This window comes from Colletotrichum acutatum (assembly GCF_030867785.1).
Source record: "Colletotrichum acutatum strain CBS 112980 chromosome Unknown BDZ83scaffold_21, whole genome shotgun sequence".
NCBI lineage: Eukaryota > Fungi > Ascomycota > Sordariomycetes > Glomerellales > Glomerellaceae > Colletotrichum > Colletotrichum acutatum.
In genome coordinates, this window is record NW_026849015.1 from 201,535 (window position 1) to 218,008 (window position 16,474).

Below are 16,474 nucleotides of genomic sequence, written 5' to 3' on the forward strand. Positions count from 1 at the left end.
TTTTCGTGTCTCTCGATAACCTTTTATGTTCCCCGTCACACAAAGATGCACTCGCTGAAGACATTCCGGTGGAATGTGCTGTTTGGAAAACCGAAATTTGGTTTGCAGAAACTCCCCTCCGCCGACCCCAGACTGAGGGTTCCCTGGAATTCCTGTGTGCCCAATACCATACTTCTGAAAGCATGGCAAGGAGAACGTCAACTATTACACACCACGTGTCCCACCGGGATCGCTGCCATGGCTGCTAACCCGCGCGTCGCGTATCCTTGGCCTTCCCATCTCCTGGATGTCTCACTCAGTTGACAGCCCCATCATACTCGGAAACGAGATGCCACTTGGAGCATGATCTCTCTCAGCATCTTTGCATGCTCGCATCGTATGCCAGCCAGCCGTTCTGTATTACACCATGGTGAACGAAACCCATACAGCTGGGTTACTCGACTAATTACTACAAAGTAAAAAAAGCGACCGTACTGTGTAAGCTCTGTTCCGTAGGGCTGACTGCATCTGGAGAGCACGGCGCCACGGGATTGGTCTCCTCAGCCGTCAGCATCCCCTAGCCGTCAAATTGCCTATCTTGACTGGTCGACTGGTTCAGACTCATGCAGGAGGCATGGCGGGCACCCCTTATGCTTCAAGTCTGTTCCAGCTGCTCACTTCTGTCCGTCTTTGGAGCATCGTCTTCATTGTTCGACATATACGACTGCATCTGGTTCCGAACAAGCCGGTGCTGGCGACATGGACGTCGATTGGGGTAGTCATGCTTGATAGTGAATCTTCAGCTATGAGCCGAGGTTGACCACAGGTTCCAGGGATGATGGTAGTTCGAACCGACCTATACGGACTTACTCGATGGTTCTATAGGCGTTTGCAACCGCCTCCAGCGCCCTCGGAGCGTCGCAGAGTAGATCACTAGTAACCATCGTTCAGGTCTGTCAGATTCGGATCTTTCATATTCGACATGTTCCTGATCAGTGCAGAGCAGTCATGATGTCAAAGAAGCTGTCCGCAAGAGCGGCCTCGAAACGACCCCGCCAGCTATATGGCCAGAGCTCCATGCTAGCGTTGATGATAACGGATAGCGCATGACGGATAATGGCTGAAGCTCTCAATGGCACCTAAACTCTATCGACCAAATCTGACCATAGGGGAGTCGCACAGGACCGAGTCGGCTATAGACACCAACCAGTTTTGGAATGTACCTGGCTGCCTCTCGTGTCATCATCAAGATGCTGTATTTATGGCTGATCACTTGCGAGTCACAGACCGGGACCGAATATGGAGGCTCCGTGGTCAACGGTATTTCCAAGCCACTCCCGGCACTTTCAGTCATTGAGGTACGCCGTGTTGCTGACGGCGCCGCTGACCCTGCAGCAGCTATTCGCCAAGCTCGTCGCTGTTCAAGCCACAGTTGAATGGGCTTTCTTATGACTGGTCAACTGTGGCGCTGGCGCGCGCGATGCTCAAAGAGATGGTAGGCCGAGAATCGGCCTTCCTCTACCTTCTTCTTGACGGCATGTCCTAGGACAGAACTGGCAGGATCAAGAATACGGTAACAATTTCCATTGTTGATTGCCCGCAATCGCAGTGCCTTCCTCTTCACCATTGTATTGCACCATTCATTTATTTGTAAGCATCCCGGAGAACTGCTAGACAGTCAGCCAACCAGATGCTCCCGAAGCTCAACTCTGAACCCACTTGGACCAAGATGACGGCGATGAGATAATGTTGGAGCGGGGCAGCAGCTTCCCCCACCATCCAAGCGCAAGCTGGGCGTGACAGCGTGTGCTGCTGGCCATTCATCGGGACTTGGACCACGGCATAATACCTGCTAGAATCGGAGAGGAGGGGTAGATGCCGGACTTTAGGGGAAATTCCAGCGGGCGAGAAATCGAGCAACCTTGCCGTGTTGCTGCTTTCCAGTGCTTCTCTGATGGAAGACAAGGCGAGGCGAGGCGAGCTTGTGTCCCTCGGAATTCCGAATTGTGCCTTTTCCTGCTTGGGTACGGAATACCACGCCTCGTCCCTCATTGGGCGTCCACAGAGTTCGCGCAAGCCGGCCGTCGGTGTCCGCTTCTTTCCATTCGCAGTGAGGGATCCGTCTTGAGTGAAGTGTTGTGTGTGAGGTGTGTGTGTGTGTCTCTTCTCTTCCCCAGTGTTCCCCCGTTTGAGCTCGCCCGTCTCAGAGACTCCATAAGGTACTTTCCCCTTCTTCCCCTCTTTGCACCTTGAACCTTCATCATTTCCCTTCTCCCCAACATCTGCTGCGTTCACAACCACACCCGCAAAACAACAAAACCAATTCAAACCCAAACTACCACCAAAAGCATTCAAAATGGTCAAGGCCGGTAAGTGTTACTCTATTTATACACGGGAACCAACCTTCCCCGTCGGCCTAGTGCAGAGCCGCAGAGCCGGGGATGGAGGGGTAACGAAGCCCGACCATCCAATTTGCGCTGGATTGAGCGGGTTTTGGAACGACGTGGGAGAGCAAACACCCTGATGGCTCCGCGACGTGCCTACGACTGGGAACCAGCTTGCCGCTGGCCAATCTTCAAGCTCGATCGACTCCATCCTCGTGTTCCTTGCGCCGTCTGCTGTCGATCCGTTTGGTTCGGATTCAGATGGTTCCCGTTGCTCCCGTCGTGGGGAAGCCCAACGGGGGAGGGCTCCTCGAAGGGGTCGGAAAGGAGGGGATGGTCTGTCAAGATGCGGGATGAATCAGGTCGCTAACTTTGGCTCCCAGTCGCTGTCGTCCGTGGTGACTCCAAGGTCACCGGCTCCGTTGTCTTCGAGCAGGAGTCCGAGTCCGCCCCTACCACCATCACCTGGGACATCACCGGTAACGACGCCAACGCCAAGCGTGGCATGCACATCCACACCTTTGGTGACAACACCAACGGCTGCACCTCTGCCGGCCCTCACTGTAAGTATCCTTGGGAGACGAACCTGAAGGAACGCCATCAGTCGGTCAGAAGCAAGGTAGACAAGGGCTGATCACAGAACGCTGCAGTCAACCCCCACAACAAGACTCACGGCGCCCCCGAGGACGCGAACCGCCACGTCGGTGACCTTGGCAACATCGAGACCGATGGCCAGGGTAACTCCAAGGGCACCGTCACCGACAAGCACGTCAAGCTGATCGGCCCCGAGAGCGTCATCGGCCGCACCGTCGTTGTCCACGGCGGCACCGACGACCTCGGCAAGGGTGACAACGAGGAGTCCCTCAAGACTGGCAACGCCGGTCCCCGTCCCGCCTGCGGTATGTGATCACCATTGCTTTTGTCGTTCGAGAAAAACTAATAATCGGTTTCAGGTGTCATTGGTATCTCCAACTAAGCTTGTCGTACCTGAATAGCTACCGTTGTTTTAGGACAGATTGCCATCTGAGGTGGGGTTTGTCAAGCTTTCGAAATGCTTCATTTCATAATGCTCGCCGGCTGTATTGAAGGCAGCTGAAAGTTGATAGTAGCAGCCTTCAACCGTAGTATGGCATCCTCAAAAGTAAATCAAAAAAACTCACTGTAAACCGTATCTCTAAATTGGCATGGTAAAAATGGCATCAAAACTGAAGCTGAGTGCTGAATATCTAGCGGGAGTTGCGGGGCTGGTCCTTGCACTGTGAGGGGTAGGAGATGACGTGAACGCTGCTAATACTGGCACGATGGACAGTTTCTAAATATTTCAGAGACGAGTGATTCTACGCAACAATTTGAAGTAGTATGATGACACTATGACTGATAAACACTCAGCAGTCTGCTCCTCATCAATCAATCAAACGTTCAATGATTACCTGTGAGGTATTCAATACAATGCAAGCCAAGTGACGCATTGTTGTTGTTCAAGGGGGAAGCTGTCCTTAGCAACCAAAACCGCAAGTGCAACACCTTACATAAGGTAGCTGCAACCCCGCTCTCGCTTAAGGGCTCCCGCCACTGCTACTGGCCACCGGCGAGCTGCTACCCCTGCCTCCGTGTGGACTGTGGTCCCTGAACTCCTTTCCCCACACTTGCTTGCTCGAGACCGGGCGAAATTGAGGCAAGCTGTCAAAAAGGCGGTACGACTGTCGAACGTTTGAATCGAACAATCGTCTTTTGCTACTACTCCTTTCCAACACAACTCTCTCCCTCTCTCCCTCCCCGAGAACCATCTCTACATCCTCTCTCTTCGTTTTTCTTACCAAACCATTTTCTCATTTACCGGTACGTTTTACTGTTTTTCCTTCTTTCCAATGGCCTTTGGTTCTCTGGGCATTGAGCTTTCCCCTGCAGGGAGGGCGGCAAGCTGATGCTTCTACCCGGGGGGAACTGCACCTATCCATGCACTTCCTAGACAGCCTCACCTGAACACAATGTCTTTCTCTTTGATGTACTTGTGCGATCGCAGTCAAAGTCACTCAGAAAAGCTTGTGACTTCAACCCAAGCTGTCAATTGCAGTTCATGGGTTGCTTTTCAATGCCTGGAGCTCTTTGCTTCAGAATGTCTGAGACGGCAGGCAGGCACGAGACACGCAACGGTCACCGCAAACAGCTTGGGATGGGCAGCGCGCTAACTACCTGTGAATCTCTATAGTATATCTTCTCAATAGCACCCGGTCACTCCTTGATTCACCCATCATGTCGAAGCCCTTTTTCGCCAAGGTCAAGAGCGTCCTTAGCGGCGATACCCTCGTCTTGACCGCCCCCAATAACCCCAGAGCCGAAAAGACCTTCTCCCTCGCATACGTCACGGCCCCTCGCCTGAACAAGGAAGGCGATGAACCATTCGCTTTCCAGTCAAGAGAACACCTCAGAGAACTTGTCGTCGGCAAGCAGATCCAATGCACAGTAGCTTATACCGTACCTTCTGGTCGCGAGTTCGGCACTGCTCTGCTCTCCAAGGATGGCCCTTCTCTCCCCGATGAAGCTATCAAGGCTGGATGGCTCAAGGTCAGAGAAGAGGCTGGCCGCAAGGATGACGACGAGGCTACTACTCAGCGTCTCGACAACTTGCGCCAACTCGAGACCGAAGCCAAGAATGCCGGCAAGGGTCTCTGGTCTAGCGGTGGCGGCAACATCCAGGTCCAGAATGACCTTGGCGGCCCTCAATTCATGAACGAGTGGAAGGGAAAGACCGTTGACGGTATTGTCGAGCGTGTTCTGAGCGGTGACCGCCTCCTCGTGCGATTGCTCCTTTCGGATAAGAAGCACGTGCAGGTCATGACACTCTTGGCTGGAGTTCGTACCCCTACCACTGAGCGTACGATACAGTCTACCGGCCAGACCCAGGCTGCTGAGGAATTCGGAAACGATGCCAAGGCTTTTGTTGAGGAAAGATTGCTCCAGCGTCGCGTAAAGGTTGATATTGTTGGCGCCAGCGCTCAAGGACAGTTGGTGGCAGCCATCATCCACCCCAACGGCAACAAGAACATTGCCGAGTTCCTCCTTACCGAGGGTCTCGCAAGATGCAACGACTTCCACTCCACCATGCTCGGCGAGAAGATGGCCGGCCTCCGCAGTGCTGAGAAGACGGCCCAGGGCAAGAAGCTGCGCATCCACCAGCACCACGTTGCCAAGGCTGACGGCGCCTCTTCCGATATGATTGTCGCAAAGATCATTGGCGCAGACACCATCATTGTTCGCAACAAGGCTGGTGACAAGGAGCAGAGAGTCAACTTCAGCAGTATCCGCGGCCCTCGCACCAACGAGGCGTCAGAAGCACCCTACAAGGAAGAGGCTAAGGAATTCCTGCGCAAGAAGATTATCGGCAAGCATGTCAAGATTAGCATTGATGGCTCCAAGCCTGCTTCCGACGGCTACGAGGCCCGCGAGGTTGCCACAGTCACGGAGAAGGGCAAGAACGTTGGCCTCGAGTTGGTTGAGGCTGGTTACGCGACTGTCATTCGTCACCGCAAGGACGACACTGACCGCTCTCCCAATTACGACGAGCTCCTCGCTGCCCAGGAGAAGGCCAAGGAAGAGAAGAAGGGTATCTGGTCTGGCAAGGCTCCCAAGATTAAGCAATACGCCGATGCTTCCGAGTCTCTGCAAAAGGCCAAGATCCAGCTCGGCACTCTGTCAAGGCAAAAGAAGGTGCCCGCTATTGTTGATTTCGTCAAGTCTGGCTCTCGCTTCACTATCCTGATTCCTCGTGAGGGCGTCAAGCTGACGCTGGTATTGGGTGGCATTCGTGCTCCGCGTGCCCCGGGCCGTGGAGGCGACAACGGCGAGGAGTTTGGTCAGGAGGCTATTGACCTTGCCAGCCGCCGATGCAACCAGCGTGACGTCGAGGTCGACATCTACGACATTGACAAGGTTGGAGGTTTCATCGGTGACCTGTACATCAACCGTGAGAACGTCGCCAAGTTGCTTGTCGAGGAGGGTCTGGCATCTGTCCACCGCTACTCCGCCGAGAAGTCTGGCAACGCTACCGAGCTGCTTGCGGCTGAGAAGAAGGCCAAGGAGGGCCGCAAGGGACTGTGGCACAGCTGGGACCCGTCTCAGGAGGAGGAAGAGGAAGCCGAGGCCGTCGAGACCACCAATGATACCCCCGAGGCGTACGAGAATAAGCCCAAGGATTACCGCGATGTTGTTATTACCAACATTGACGGCAACGGAAAGATCAAGATCCAGGAAATTGGCAAGGGCACTGCTGCGTTGACGACCCTGATGAACGACTTCAAGAAGTTCCACATCAACGCGGCAAACAGCAAACCTATCGGCGATGCGCCCAAGGCCGGTGACTTTGTCGCCGCCAAGTTCTCTGCCGACGGTGAATGGTACAGAGGCCGCATTCGCTCCAACGACCGCGCAGCCAAGGTTGCCGAAGTCGTCTACATCGACTACGGTAACACGGAAAAGCAGCCCTGGTCCAAGCTGAGACCTTTGGACCAGCCTCAATTCACCACCCAGAAGCTCAAGGCCCAGGCAATTGATGCCTCGCTTTCATTCCTGCAATTGCCCACTGCGCCGGAGTACTTTTCGGAATCCATTGGCTTCATTGCCGAGTTGACTGAGGGTAAGGAGCTGGTTGCCAGCTTCGACTTTGTCGACACCAAGGAGGGCGTCAGCTACATCACCCTCTTTGACTACAACGCGGGCGACAAGAAGCCGGGCCCGAACGACTCGATCAACAAGGAAATTGTTGCCAACGGCCAGGCCATGGTGCCCAAGAAGCTCAAGGCTTGGGAGCGCAGCGGCCAACATGCCGCTTACCTGAAGCACCTGAAGGAGGTTGAGGCCAAGGCTAAGGAGGAGCGCCTCGGCATGTGGGAGTACGGCGACATCACTGAGGACTAAATGCATCGGATGGGGCATTGGGAGGAATAGTTTTGGGAGGGTGGCGGCGGTTTTAGGAAAACACAAAAGTCACTACATAATTCACAGTAGCCTTGCATGAATGAATAGGCCATATGAGGCCTTGTCAAATCGCCGTGTCCCTTTGCAGCATTCAAGTGACTAGGTTTACCCCTTGAACAGGGCATACATGTTGCATTGCATTCTCCTACACAACACAGATCGACAGCATCTCCTACATATCATATACGCACTTTTAGAAAGCCTTCAAGATTATGAGCCCGATTAAGATGATTGTGTAGGTAGCCGAGATATATAGACTATGTGCCACCACAAGCTAGGCTTACGATATACCACCACTTACCACCACTACTGACGTCGCCAACACGTACATAATCAACGAATTTTTTCCGTCATAATGAACCATTTCTCTAGAGGTGGAAGCAGACTTTCGTACAAACGGATCACCAGAGTTTCTGGCTTACTACGGCCTTCAAATTCCTTCTCCTTCCTTACCGGTAATTTTATGAGTGTCCTGGAAAAATCTTTATAACCGGCGGCGGCGGCGGTGGTCATGGCAGTTGTCGTGTAACGGTAGACCGAGCTGGCAATGGCATAGGCATATGGTAAAGTCAATACTGCCAGACTACAAATTCAAATAAAGACTCGCTCAAGATTATTTGTTCGGCGATATCGTGACTAGACTGTTGAAGTATGACCCCATGCTGTAGTTGCTCAGAAAGTGTCGAGCTGAAATGTCACGATGTTTCGCAACAGCTTCCTCGGCATTACGTAATGCAGTGGTTGCAACTTCCTGGTGCCGTGGTGGGCTTTTTGGTCGGGATCGTCGGCCGGTCGGCTCAAAGAGTTCCAGGCCTCTCAGGCGATGAGAATACTGGCGAGTCCCGAGTCCCGAGCGGGAAGTGAAAGGGGGCGGCTCCGTTTTCTACGCACGCCAATAGTTCGCTTAGAATAGAACTCACGGAAACTGGATGCGCTGGCTTGGCCGCTCTCCGCGAGATGGCGAGGGACACCTCTTTCGAATGTACGAAGTAGGTTGGCATGGTTGGGTGGGATATTGGTGGGATATGAAAGTAGGCGGTGGAAGGTCAGAGAATACCGGGGACCGGAGTTTCCTGATTCGAAGTGGGGGTCAAGAGAGGGCGACTTCGGGGGAGAGTCCGGGCTGGTCGCTGGTTCATTGGTGGCTGGTGGCTTCGAGCTCGCCAGACATTGGCGCGGAAGTGAGGGAACTGGGCGGCAGTAAATATCCCACGATAACGGCTTGTCTAGGTAGGTCTATTGAATTTTTCTCGTACTCGTGCTCCGTTCAATTTTCCCACTGCTGTATACGCGACTGTTGCCGCAGGTATGGGGTCGCGCAGTGAGAGTCTACGGTCTAGTTTACGGTCTGCGAGATAAACCCGCCATGACAACCGAGGGGCGATTGAGGCGGCGGGCGGATCTGACGGATAAAGTCCAAGGGTGGTAAATGTCTTGCGGGGCCAATGAAGAGCGATGGCGAGCACGTGGTGGAAGGCGAGAAGCACGACGGACTCTCGAGTCTCGCAGTTAGGAGGATGGGCTGAGTCACAATGCCAAGTTACCTTTGGTTTTGCGCAATCTTGGGGGTCAATATTTTGGTTGAGACGAGGCCCAGACCCAAGTAGCGTAAAAGAGCCTTTAAAATATCTAGGTACGGGCGGTATGCCTCTTTCTTACGGTATCCAGTGTCGAAAACAGAGAGATTGCGGCAATGGTGGGTTATTTGGGCCGAAGGAGATGGCTCATATTTCCGACATGAAGAAACGACGGCAACGGACGTCTCAAGCGAGCTAGCCAAGTGCCTGTAATTAGGTCGCATTCTTACTTGCTGAAGTCCAGCGTTGATTAGAAGCCGCCGGAACGGGCGGGGGCCACCTACGGCGACGGCGGGATGGGAACGGCGATGGCGAACGGCGGCGTGTGACCCAGCAATTTTGACATCGCCTAACACCGAAGAGATGATACATCCATGGAATCCCGCCCATACGGTACTTTGAAGGCTCTGGATCTTGAGTCGGGCCTACAAAGACGATATCTGGTCTTCCGGGTTCTTTCTGTTCGCCCCATATTGAAAGAACCCGGGCAAGCTGCTTTATTCGCTTTTTTAACGCCTCAGCCGATATCTTCCTTGGTTTTCGTCTATCAGGAACGATGGATTACTCTGATGAATGGGGTTGGTTGTCCTGAGCGACTCGAAATTCCCATCCACGGATCGCGATTCGCGATTTTTCTCCGTTTTCTATGGGTACCATTACGTCGAATTCCCTCGTCTCAAGGGCCTGTGCACGTACGAATAAGCAGCAGCCTCGCAGCAAGCGGGTAAAACCAGACTCCAAGAGCGTGAGAGCGATTTTTTAGAAACCAGCCTTGGCTAGCATTGAGGATATCCGACAGGGACTTGCGACAGCCAAAAAGCGGAACCGCCGATGTGAATGTTTTCGGATCCAGTGAAAAGTTACATTCAACAGTAGATAAAATGTACAGCAAGCAGCAATGGCCAGCAGCATTATTCAAAACTGGCATCGAGTTCCACGGAAAATACTGGGGGTATGACGATGATTCTGGGTCATGGAGGGGCGGATGGTGATGGGGGCTCCTTACTTTACGGATACCTCTATCGCTGGGTCGTGCCTGGTGCTGCAAGCTGAAGCAGCAACTGCACCACCAGCACAGAGCACAGCACACCTCAGCACTCTGCAGCAGCCTTACTCACGGCCGTCTGCGAGGTGTGGGTCACCACGACGTAATAATACCCCGCCAAACGGTGGGCGGGGAGGGCCAAAAAAAAGGACAGGCCGTGACGGTGACGGTCAATGGCTGATGTAAGTAAGTGTTAGCACTCGAAGCAGAGAGCATCCAAAACGGTACAGAGTACCTTACGGAGTAGGGGCCGACAGATGAACCAACAACCTGCCTCTCCAAGCAGTCTTCAAGAAGTCAAAAAAGAATTTGATCGACATTCTAGAAAAAACTGCATTGGATAGCCTAGTCAGTTGAAATGGTACAAGGAACACTGGGTCCATGTTCCTAAGCTGCCAGGGCTCTTGGTGATGGATACGGACGGGATTCTGCAGCATCACAGCCATTCAATGTACCTGAGATACCTACCGTCAGCTTCTCCCATCTTCGGGGAAGGCGCGGCGGTTTTTGCTCATGTCATGTACCAAGGTCCAAAGGTACGAAGTACTCTCAGATACGTGACACTTTTAGACCCACACTAGGGGGGGCGGCTACCGTCCATCGTCCGGGCGTGAGAGGTGTGAAGGTGCGAGGTGCGAGGATGAGGGACAAATTACCCCTCGCCCCCGTCCCCCGGGGGAGGTACGGTACGGTGCGGTACGCTTGTTCCTCAACAAAGATCTACTACTTCAACGACCTCATATCCTCTCTTCTTCTTTTTCTCTCCTCTCCTTCTCCCTTCTCTTCCTCCTTCAAGTCAATCTCCCACCAACAACCGCCACAATTCCTTCATCAAACATCACCATGTCTTCCTCTCTCGACCAGCTTAAGGCCACCGGCACCGTCGTCGTCAGCGACTCTGGCGACTTTGCCTGTCAGTCCACCCCGCCTTCTTTCTCCCCGCCATTCCCCCAAAATCTCTCAAAAACTTCCTGATCATCATTTCGCCACCACAACCTCGATCCATCACGGCCAACACGGTCAATGGATTGGGGCATGATACCAATGCATAGAGGATATTTGCTGACTCTACGACTCTACAGCCATTGCCAAGTACAAGCCCCAGGATGCCACCACCAACCCTTCCCTCATTCTCGCCGCCTCCAAGAAGGCCGAGTACGCCAAGCTAATTGACGAGGCCGTTGCCTCCGCCAAGAAGCAGGGTGGCTCCGTCGACGAGCAGGTCGATAACGCCCTCGATGCCCTTCTCGTCGAGTTCGGCAAGGAGATTCTCAAGGTCGTTCCCGGCAAGGTCTCCACCGAGGTTGACGCCAGCTTCTCCTTCGACACCAAGGCCTCCGTCGACAAGGCCCTGCACATCATTGACGTACGTCTTGCTCCTCGACGTTGAACAGTTTTGAGCAACGTTGCTAACAACCACCCCAGCTGTACAAGGCCCAGGGCATCTCCAAGGACCGCGTCCTGATCAAGATTGCCTCCACCTGGGAGGGCATCAAGGCCGCCGAGATCCTTCAGCGCGACCACGGCATCAACACCAACCTGACCCTGATGTTCTCCATCACCCAGGCCATCGCCGCCGCTGAGGCCGGTGCCTACCTCATCTCCCCCTTCGTCGGCCGTATCCTCGACTGGTACAAGGCCGCCCACAAGAAGGAGTACACCAAGGAGGAGGACCCCGGTGTCAAGTCCGTCGGCACCATCTTCAACTACTACAAGAAGTTCGGCTACAAGACCATTGTCATGGGTGCCTCCTTCCGCAACACTGGCGAGATCACCGAGCTTGCTGGCTGCGACTACCTCACCATCTCCGTACGTTTGCCACCTCTCAGTGTAACTCCAGATGCCTCACAGAACCAGTGACTAACACGTTCACCAGCCTAACCTGCTTGAGGAGCTCCTCAACTCTGACGCCCCCGTCCCCAAGAAGCTCGACGCTGCTGCTGCTTCCAGCCTCAACCTTGAGAAGAAGTCCTACATCAGCAACGAGCCCCTCTTCCGCTTCGACTTCAACGAGGAGCAGATGGCCGTCGAGAAGCTCCGTGAGGGTATCTCTAAGTTCGCCGCTGATGCTGTCACCCTCAAGGACATCATCAAGCAGAAGGTCCAGGCATAAATTGTCTGTCCTGATGCGGAAGCGATGCAACCATAAAAATGAAAAGCCACGCCCGCGGGCAAGACAACTTTCCCGTTCGGAGGAGAATATATATCATGATGTGAGAATGACTTAATGAGAAGGAAAACAAACAAATCCACCCCATCACACACATAACACACCCCCAGCAAACAGCGCGTCAAGTGGTGGAAGAGGCGCTGAGTTGTGTGTAAGTCAACTTATTTTTTTCGGAGGGAGGCATAAAATCACAAAGATAGACTGCTTGGTAGCAAAAATCCGAGAAATTGGTCTCCCAATGTCCTGAGTTCAGAACGTGAATTTGTATTGCTCTAATGACTAAAACGCCTAGTGGGATGATGATGATGGTGATGCTTTTCTTCATTACGGTAGTTGCTACAGTCGCGTTTCAATGCCTTATTTGCGCGACTTGTTTTGTACAATGCAACATCTCTTGGTGGTGGTTAAGACGTTGGCGATGGCGATGACTTCTAGGTATACCCATATTCGGCGTTTCCCCCCTCCCTTTGTGATGAGGGGAGATGTTGAGCAGCCAGCCCACATAGACGCAGATGCAGATGCAATTGTTTCTCTCTCTCCTTCGTTCGGGGTTATCCGACGTGGACATGCCGTTTGCTTGATTTGCTTCTCTTTTCTTTCCTCTTCCTCTTAATAAAGGATTTTCCTCCATGCTGTTCCCCCTGCATTGGGGAAGACGCGTTTGATCTCTATGACTTGGCCTCATCCACCTCCTCGCTGCTCTTCTTTCCCTTCTTGCTCTTCTTATGCTTCTTGTTCCTCTTCTTGTCTTTCCGCCCCTCGTCCTTGTTGCACTTTGTGCTCTTGATGGTATGCGTGACGCCGCCGTCGGCGGACGCCTCGATAACGAGAGCAGTCAGTTCCCCGCCGTTGACGCAGCCCGAGTCGAGACCAAAGGTAAACTTGTCAATCTGCAGACCGCGCTTCGAATCGTGGCCGTAGGCGACGGCGGTGCGGGGCTCCTTCTCGGGCAGCGCCTTCTGGTGGGCGTTCCACGCCTTGGGCCAGCTGCTGGAGCCGTCGCGGCGGTCGGTGGGGATGGCGATCTTGCGGTCGTGGGGTTTGCGCCGGCGCTCGTGCTCGCGCTGGATCATGGTCTCGGTGACGCCGGGGGCGGCGGTGTGGGTCCTGCGGTAGTCTTCGAGGGCGCGGTGGGCTTCTTGACGGCGGAGCTCCTCGCGCGGGTAGACGAGGCCGCGCATGTTCATGACGGCCCAGGGGTCTTGGTGCTTCAGGGAGAGGCCTGGGACGAGGCCTGCGTGGACGACGACGAGGTTGCCGCCGATGGATTGTACGGCGCCGACGTCGAGGATTACGGGGAGTGTGGAGAGCCACTTTAGTTGTTTGCGGGTGAGGGAGCGGGCGGTAGCGCGTTCTTTGGAGTCGCCGTGGGGGAAGATTGAGGGCTCGAGGTCGTCTTGCTCGGTCTCTTCTAGGGAGGCTTCGTCCTCGTCTTCATCCTCGCCGTCTTCTCCTTGGTCTTCGGCCTCGGGTGAGACGTTGTTGGTGGGGGATTCTTCAGGCTTCTTTTCCTCCTCCTTGTTCTCCTCGGCCTTGGGTTGCCCCTCCTCCTCTCTCTCGGTGACGGGATTGCCGTGAGCGTCCGAGTCGGTAACGTAGGTGGTCTTCATGTTCTGGTGCGCGAGCAGCACGCGGTCCTCGTGGTTTCCACGCACGGCGGAGGCGCCGAGGCGCATGGCCAGGTCGAGGACGCCGCGGGAGTCGGGGCCCTTATTGATCATGTCGCCGGCAAGGACGAGGTGGTCGCCGCGGGACTTGTCAAAGTGTAGCTCCTCAAGCAGCCTGTCGAGGGAAACGCGCATGCCGTGGACATCGCCAACGACGATGAGCCTGCGGCTCGGGTTCTCGCGGGAAGGGAGGTGACGCTCCGGGAGGTTGGCGATGTGGACGGAGAGGTCGGTGAAGCCTGGGCGAGCGGTCTCGCCGTAGGACATGGGCGCATCGGCTGGTGAGGGCTCGGATGCTGTCTTCGCGGCGGGCCGGCGGCGGATGGCTGATGTGAGGTCTAGAGAGGCGAGGCGGGCTGCCGCCAGGAAGATTGTGGTGAGGATGAAGAAGGCGGCGACGCAGACCACGCCACGCCGCGGGCGGGTTGGAGCTGGGAACGACATGGTGGTGACCTTCTTTCACTGTGGATTTTGGTGTGTGGGTAGGTCTTTTCCTTTTTTTTGCCGTCAAGGTTTCCCGCTGCGCAATGTGTTGAGACGAGACGAACCAGCCTGGGTTTGTTTGCTAAACCCACGACGAGGTTGCACCACCACTTATATGGGATTCTTGTCGTCTTTCGGAGGTAGGGTGTCGAAGCGGATACCCTGAACCTTTAAAGATGAGGACCTCGTGGGTTTTGTATCCGTAATGGTGGCGGTAGGCGCCCTTCTTTACCCGTGCCGTGGTTATTGACCCAAGCTTAAACCGCCGCAAGCTTTCGTTTCGAGATTGGGTTTACGCGTGCGGGTTGTGGCGGCGCTGGAATGGACGAATTGGGGACGGGACGGGACGGGATCGTTATCTTTGACGTATGCGGATGGTTTGACAGCGTCGAAGGTTTCCCCCAATGTCGAAAAGTATGGGATTCTGGGGGGTGAGGGAGGCCGCGTGTACAGAAATGGGATGTCGCTCTCTCTTTTTCTGCGAGTAGTTCTTATCGCATTGATGGAAAGGGGCCCGGCGCAGTCGTCGTCGTCGTCGTCCGACAGGGGTGGCTGCGCAGGCGTGGATCTTTAGGAGAATTAGGGACGTCGGAGATGTATTGCCTCTACAGTCTTGTATCCTGGGTATCCGTAAAGGAAATGATAAGGTAGGGAAAAGAATAGGAAGAAACAAACAATGAAGGAAACTCAACCGAAAAGGAACAGGCTGACAGGACACGAGGGAAAGAAAATACCAAGACGTCTGGGCGGAAACGAGGGGAGGAGGAGGGATGTCAGATTTCGCCAAGAGAATTTGGAAGAGGAACCCGAACACTGGTGACTGACCAGGCCTGCCAGGACCGGAGTTAGGTAGGCAGGCTCACCTTCGGTGCTTAGGTCCTTCAAGGCTTCCATAGGGGCCAAGATGGGCTGTTTGCGTCGCCAAGTCGAGTATTCTGGGTGCAGATACGGTGCAATCCGCTGCAAATTGCACCAAATCTGCTCGTCGACTTCTGGGAAAGTCGGCACGCGACGTGGCATACGATCCTTGCGACCCCTGCAAGTTCCCGCTGGGCGCCTTCCCCGTCCCGTCAGCAGCGTCAGCACCTGCACCTTGCTGATCTGCACCCAAATTAATCCTCTCTCCCAATAGCGCGTATCCGTACTTACTGCCTGCACAACTGCACGGAAGCCATCACTACTGCAGCTACAGTCAGTCTGTTTCGTCCAGTCCGTGGGCATGGGATCAACGTGGGCGGGCTTGCTCCCATTGATTGCTGCCATTGGCCCCCGCGGATGGGAAAAGACAACGGCGGGGCGGGGATGGGGCAGCCGGGCGGAATCTCAGAATGCATCGCCTTCCACGTTGCTCAAGGTCAATTCCTAGTGCCCATCATTCTTCTCAACGTGCTAACTTAGAGTTGCTTCTTCTCTAGACTCTAGGCTACTCTTTGGGGGGAACCCCCAGCTGATCTACAGTCAGTACTGCTGACGATCGGCAGGGCTGAGTCTCCAGCCTTGAGTTAATCCTGTCCACTGAGACATGAACCCTTCGCGCAACATTCTTCTCATTCTTCGCCCGAGTCCCACTTGACAATACCCTTTGTATCACACACAGCCGTCTCCTACGGGGTCCCTACTGATTGCTCAGGTGCTGCCATTCCGCATCTTTCCTCAAGGCTCCGGGCGGCGATTTCATACCATGGTGCCAAGGTAGTACGTCACTGCGGCACAGCGTCCCATCTCACAAGTTCCTCAACGAAACCAATTAACCAACCTCCCCACCCCTTGTCTGGTGCAATAGTTGCGGCCTCGGCGTACACCCTCTTTGGAAGGTCGACTTGCCGAGTTATCCAGAAAACTTGGAGCTAGCTTGGTTGGCCTCCAATTGTCTTAGAAGATCTTAAGAAAGTGAAAGTTCGAGAGCTGGGGGCGGCTTGATAGAGTTGAGCCCAGTTTAGCAGAAAGTCTGCCGTGCAGGGCTAGCAACGGCAGCTAAACTCCCTACGTTTAAGCTCATCCCGGCATACAATGTAGTAGCCAAACCTTCCATATCTTCGGGACGCCTTTGTAGATGTGCCGGCTCACTCTCTAGTCTAGAGAACTTAGTAGATACTCGAGTGAGTTGGCAAGTGCTCATCACCTACATCTAATTCGTAGAGGGGGCAGACGAAATTCAGAAACGTGTCTCTTCATCGGCCGCAGTGACTGTACAA

General features: G+C 54.3%; 6 protein-coding genes across 6 annotated transcripts; 3 read left to right on the forward strand and 3 right to left on the reverse strand.

Annotated features, from left to right (window-relative positions):
* Nucleotides 1-2,335: 2,335 nt before the first annotated feature.
* BDZ83DRAFT_749650 (superoxide dismutase [Cu-Zn]) lies at nucleotides 2,336-3,339 on the forward strand (the record flags this gene model as incomplete). Its single annotated transcript, XM_060513793.1, has 4 exons — nucleotides 2,336-2,348; nucleotides 2,747-2,926; nucleotides 3,014-3,262; nucleotides 3,317-3,339. The coding sequence occupies 4 exons, from the start codon at nucleotides 2,336-2,338 to the stop codon at nucleotides 3,337-3,339; spliced, it is 465 nt and encodes a 154-aa protein (XP_060367905.1).
* A 1,044-nt stretch (nucleotides 3,340-4,383) lies between these two features.
* BDZ83DRAFT_178299 (tudor domain-containing protein) lies at nucleotides 4,384-7,418 on the forward strand. Its single transcript, XM_060501509.1, has one exon. It carries the CDS (start codon nucleotides 4,617-4,619, stop codon nucleotides 7,275-7,277), a length of 2,661 nt encoding a protein of 886 aa, XP_060367906.1. The 5' UTR covers nucleotides 4,384-4,616; the 3' UTR covers nucleotides 7,278-7,418.
* A 1,983-nt stretch (nucleotides 7,419-9,401) lies between these two features.
* BDZ83DRAFT_611271 (uncharacterized protein) lies at nucleotides 9,402-10,063 on the reverse strand. The gene has a single exon (XM_060507650.1). It carries the CDS (start codon nucleotides 9,840-9,842, stop codon nucleotides 9,591-9,593), a length of 252 nt encoding a protein of 83 aa, XP_060367907.1. The 5' UTR covers nucleotides 9,843-10,063; the 3' UTR covers nucleotides 9,402-9,590.
* Nucleotides 10,064-10,802: 739 nt separating this feature from the next.
* Nucleotides 10,803-12,072, forward strand: BDZ83DRAFT_571763 (transaldolase; the record flags this gene model as incomplete). Its single annotated transcript, XM_060504437.1, has 4 exons — nucleotides 10,803-10,872; nucleotides 11,042-11,325; nucleotides 11,385-11,768; nucleotides 11,836-12,072. The coding sequence occupies 4 exons, from the start codon at nucleotides 10,803-10,805 to the stop codon at nucleotides 12,070-12,072; spliced, it is 975 nt and encodes a 324-aa protein (XP_060367908.1).
* Nucleotides 12,073-12,797: 725 nt separating this feature from the next.
* On the reverse strand, nucleotides 12,798-14,240 carry BDZ83DRAFT_571731 (Metallo-dependent phosphatase-like protein; the record flags this gene model as incomplete). Its single annotated transcript, XM_060504434.1, has 2 exons — nucleotides 12,798-13,556; nucleotides 13,608-14,240. The coding sequence occupies 2 exons, from the start codon at nucleotides 14,238-14,240 to the stop codon at nucleotides 12,798-12,800; spliced, it is 1,392 nt and encodes a 463-aa protein (XP_060367909.1).
* Nucleotides 14,241-14,522: 282 nt separating this feature from the next.
* Nucleotides 14,523-15,830, reverse strand: BDZ83DRAFT_649216 (uncharacterized protein; the record flags this gene model as incomplete). Its single annotated transcript, XM_060510251.1, has 4 exons — nucleotides 14,523-14,847; nucleotides 15,143-15,399; nucleotides 15,429-15,465; nucleotides 15,745-15,830. The coding sequence occupies 4 exons, from the start codon at nucleotides 15,828-15,830 to the stop codon at nucleotides 14,523-14,525; spliced, it is 705 nt and encodes a 234-aa protein (XP_060367910.1).
* Between the last annotated feature and the right edge of the window lie 644 nt (nucleotides 15,831-16,474).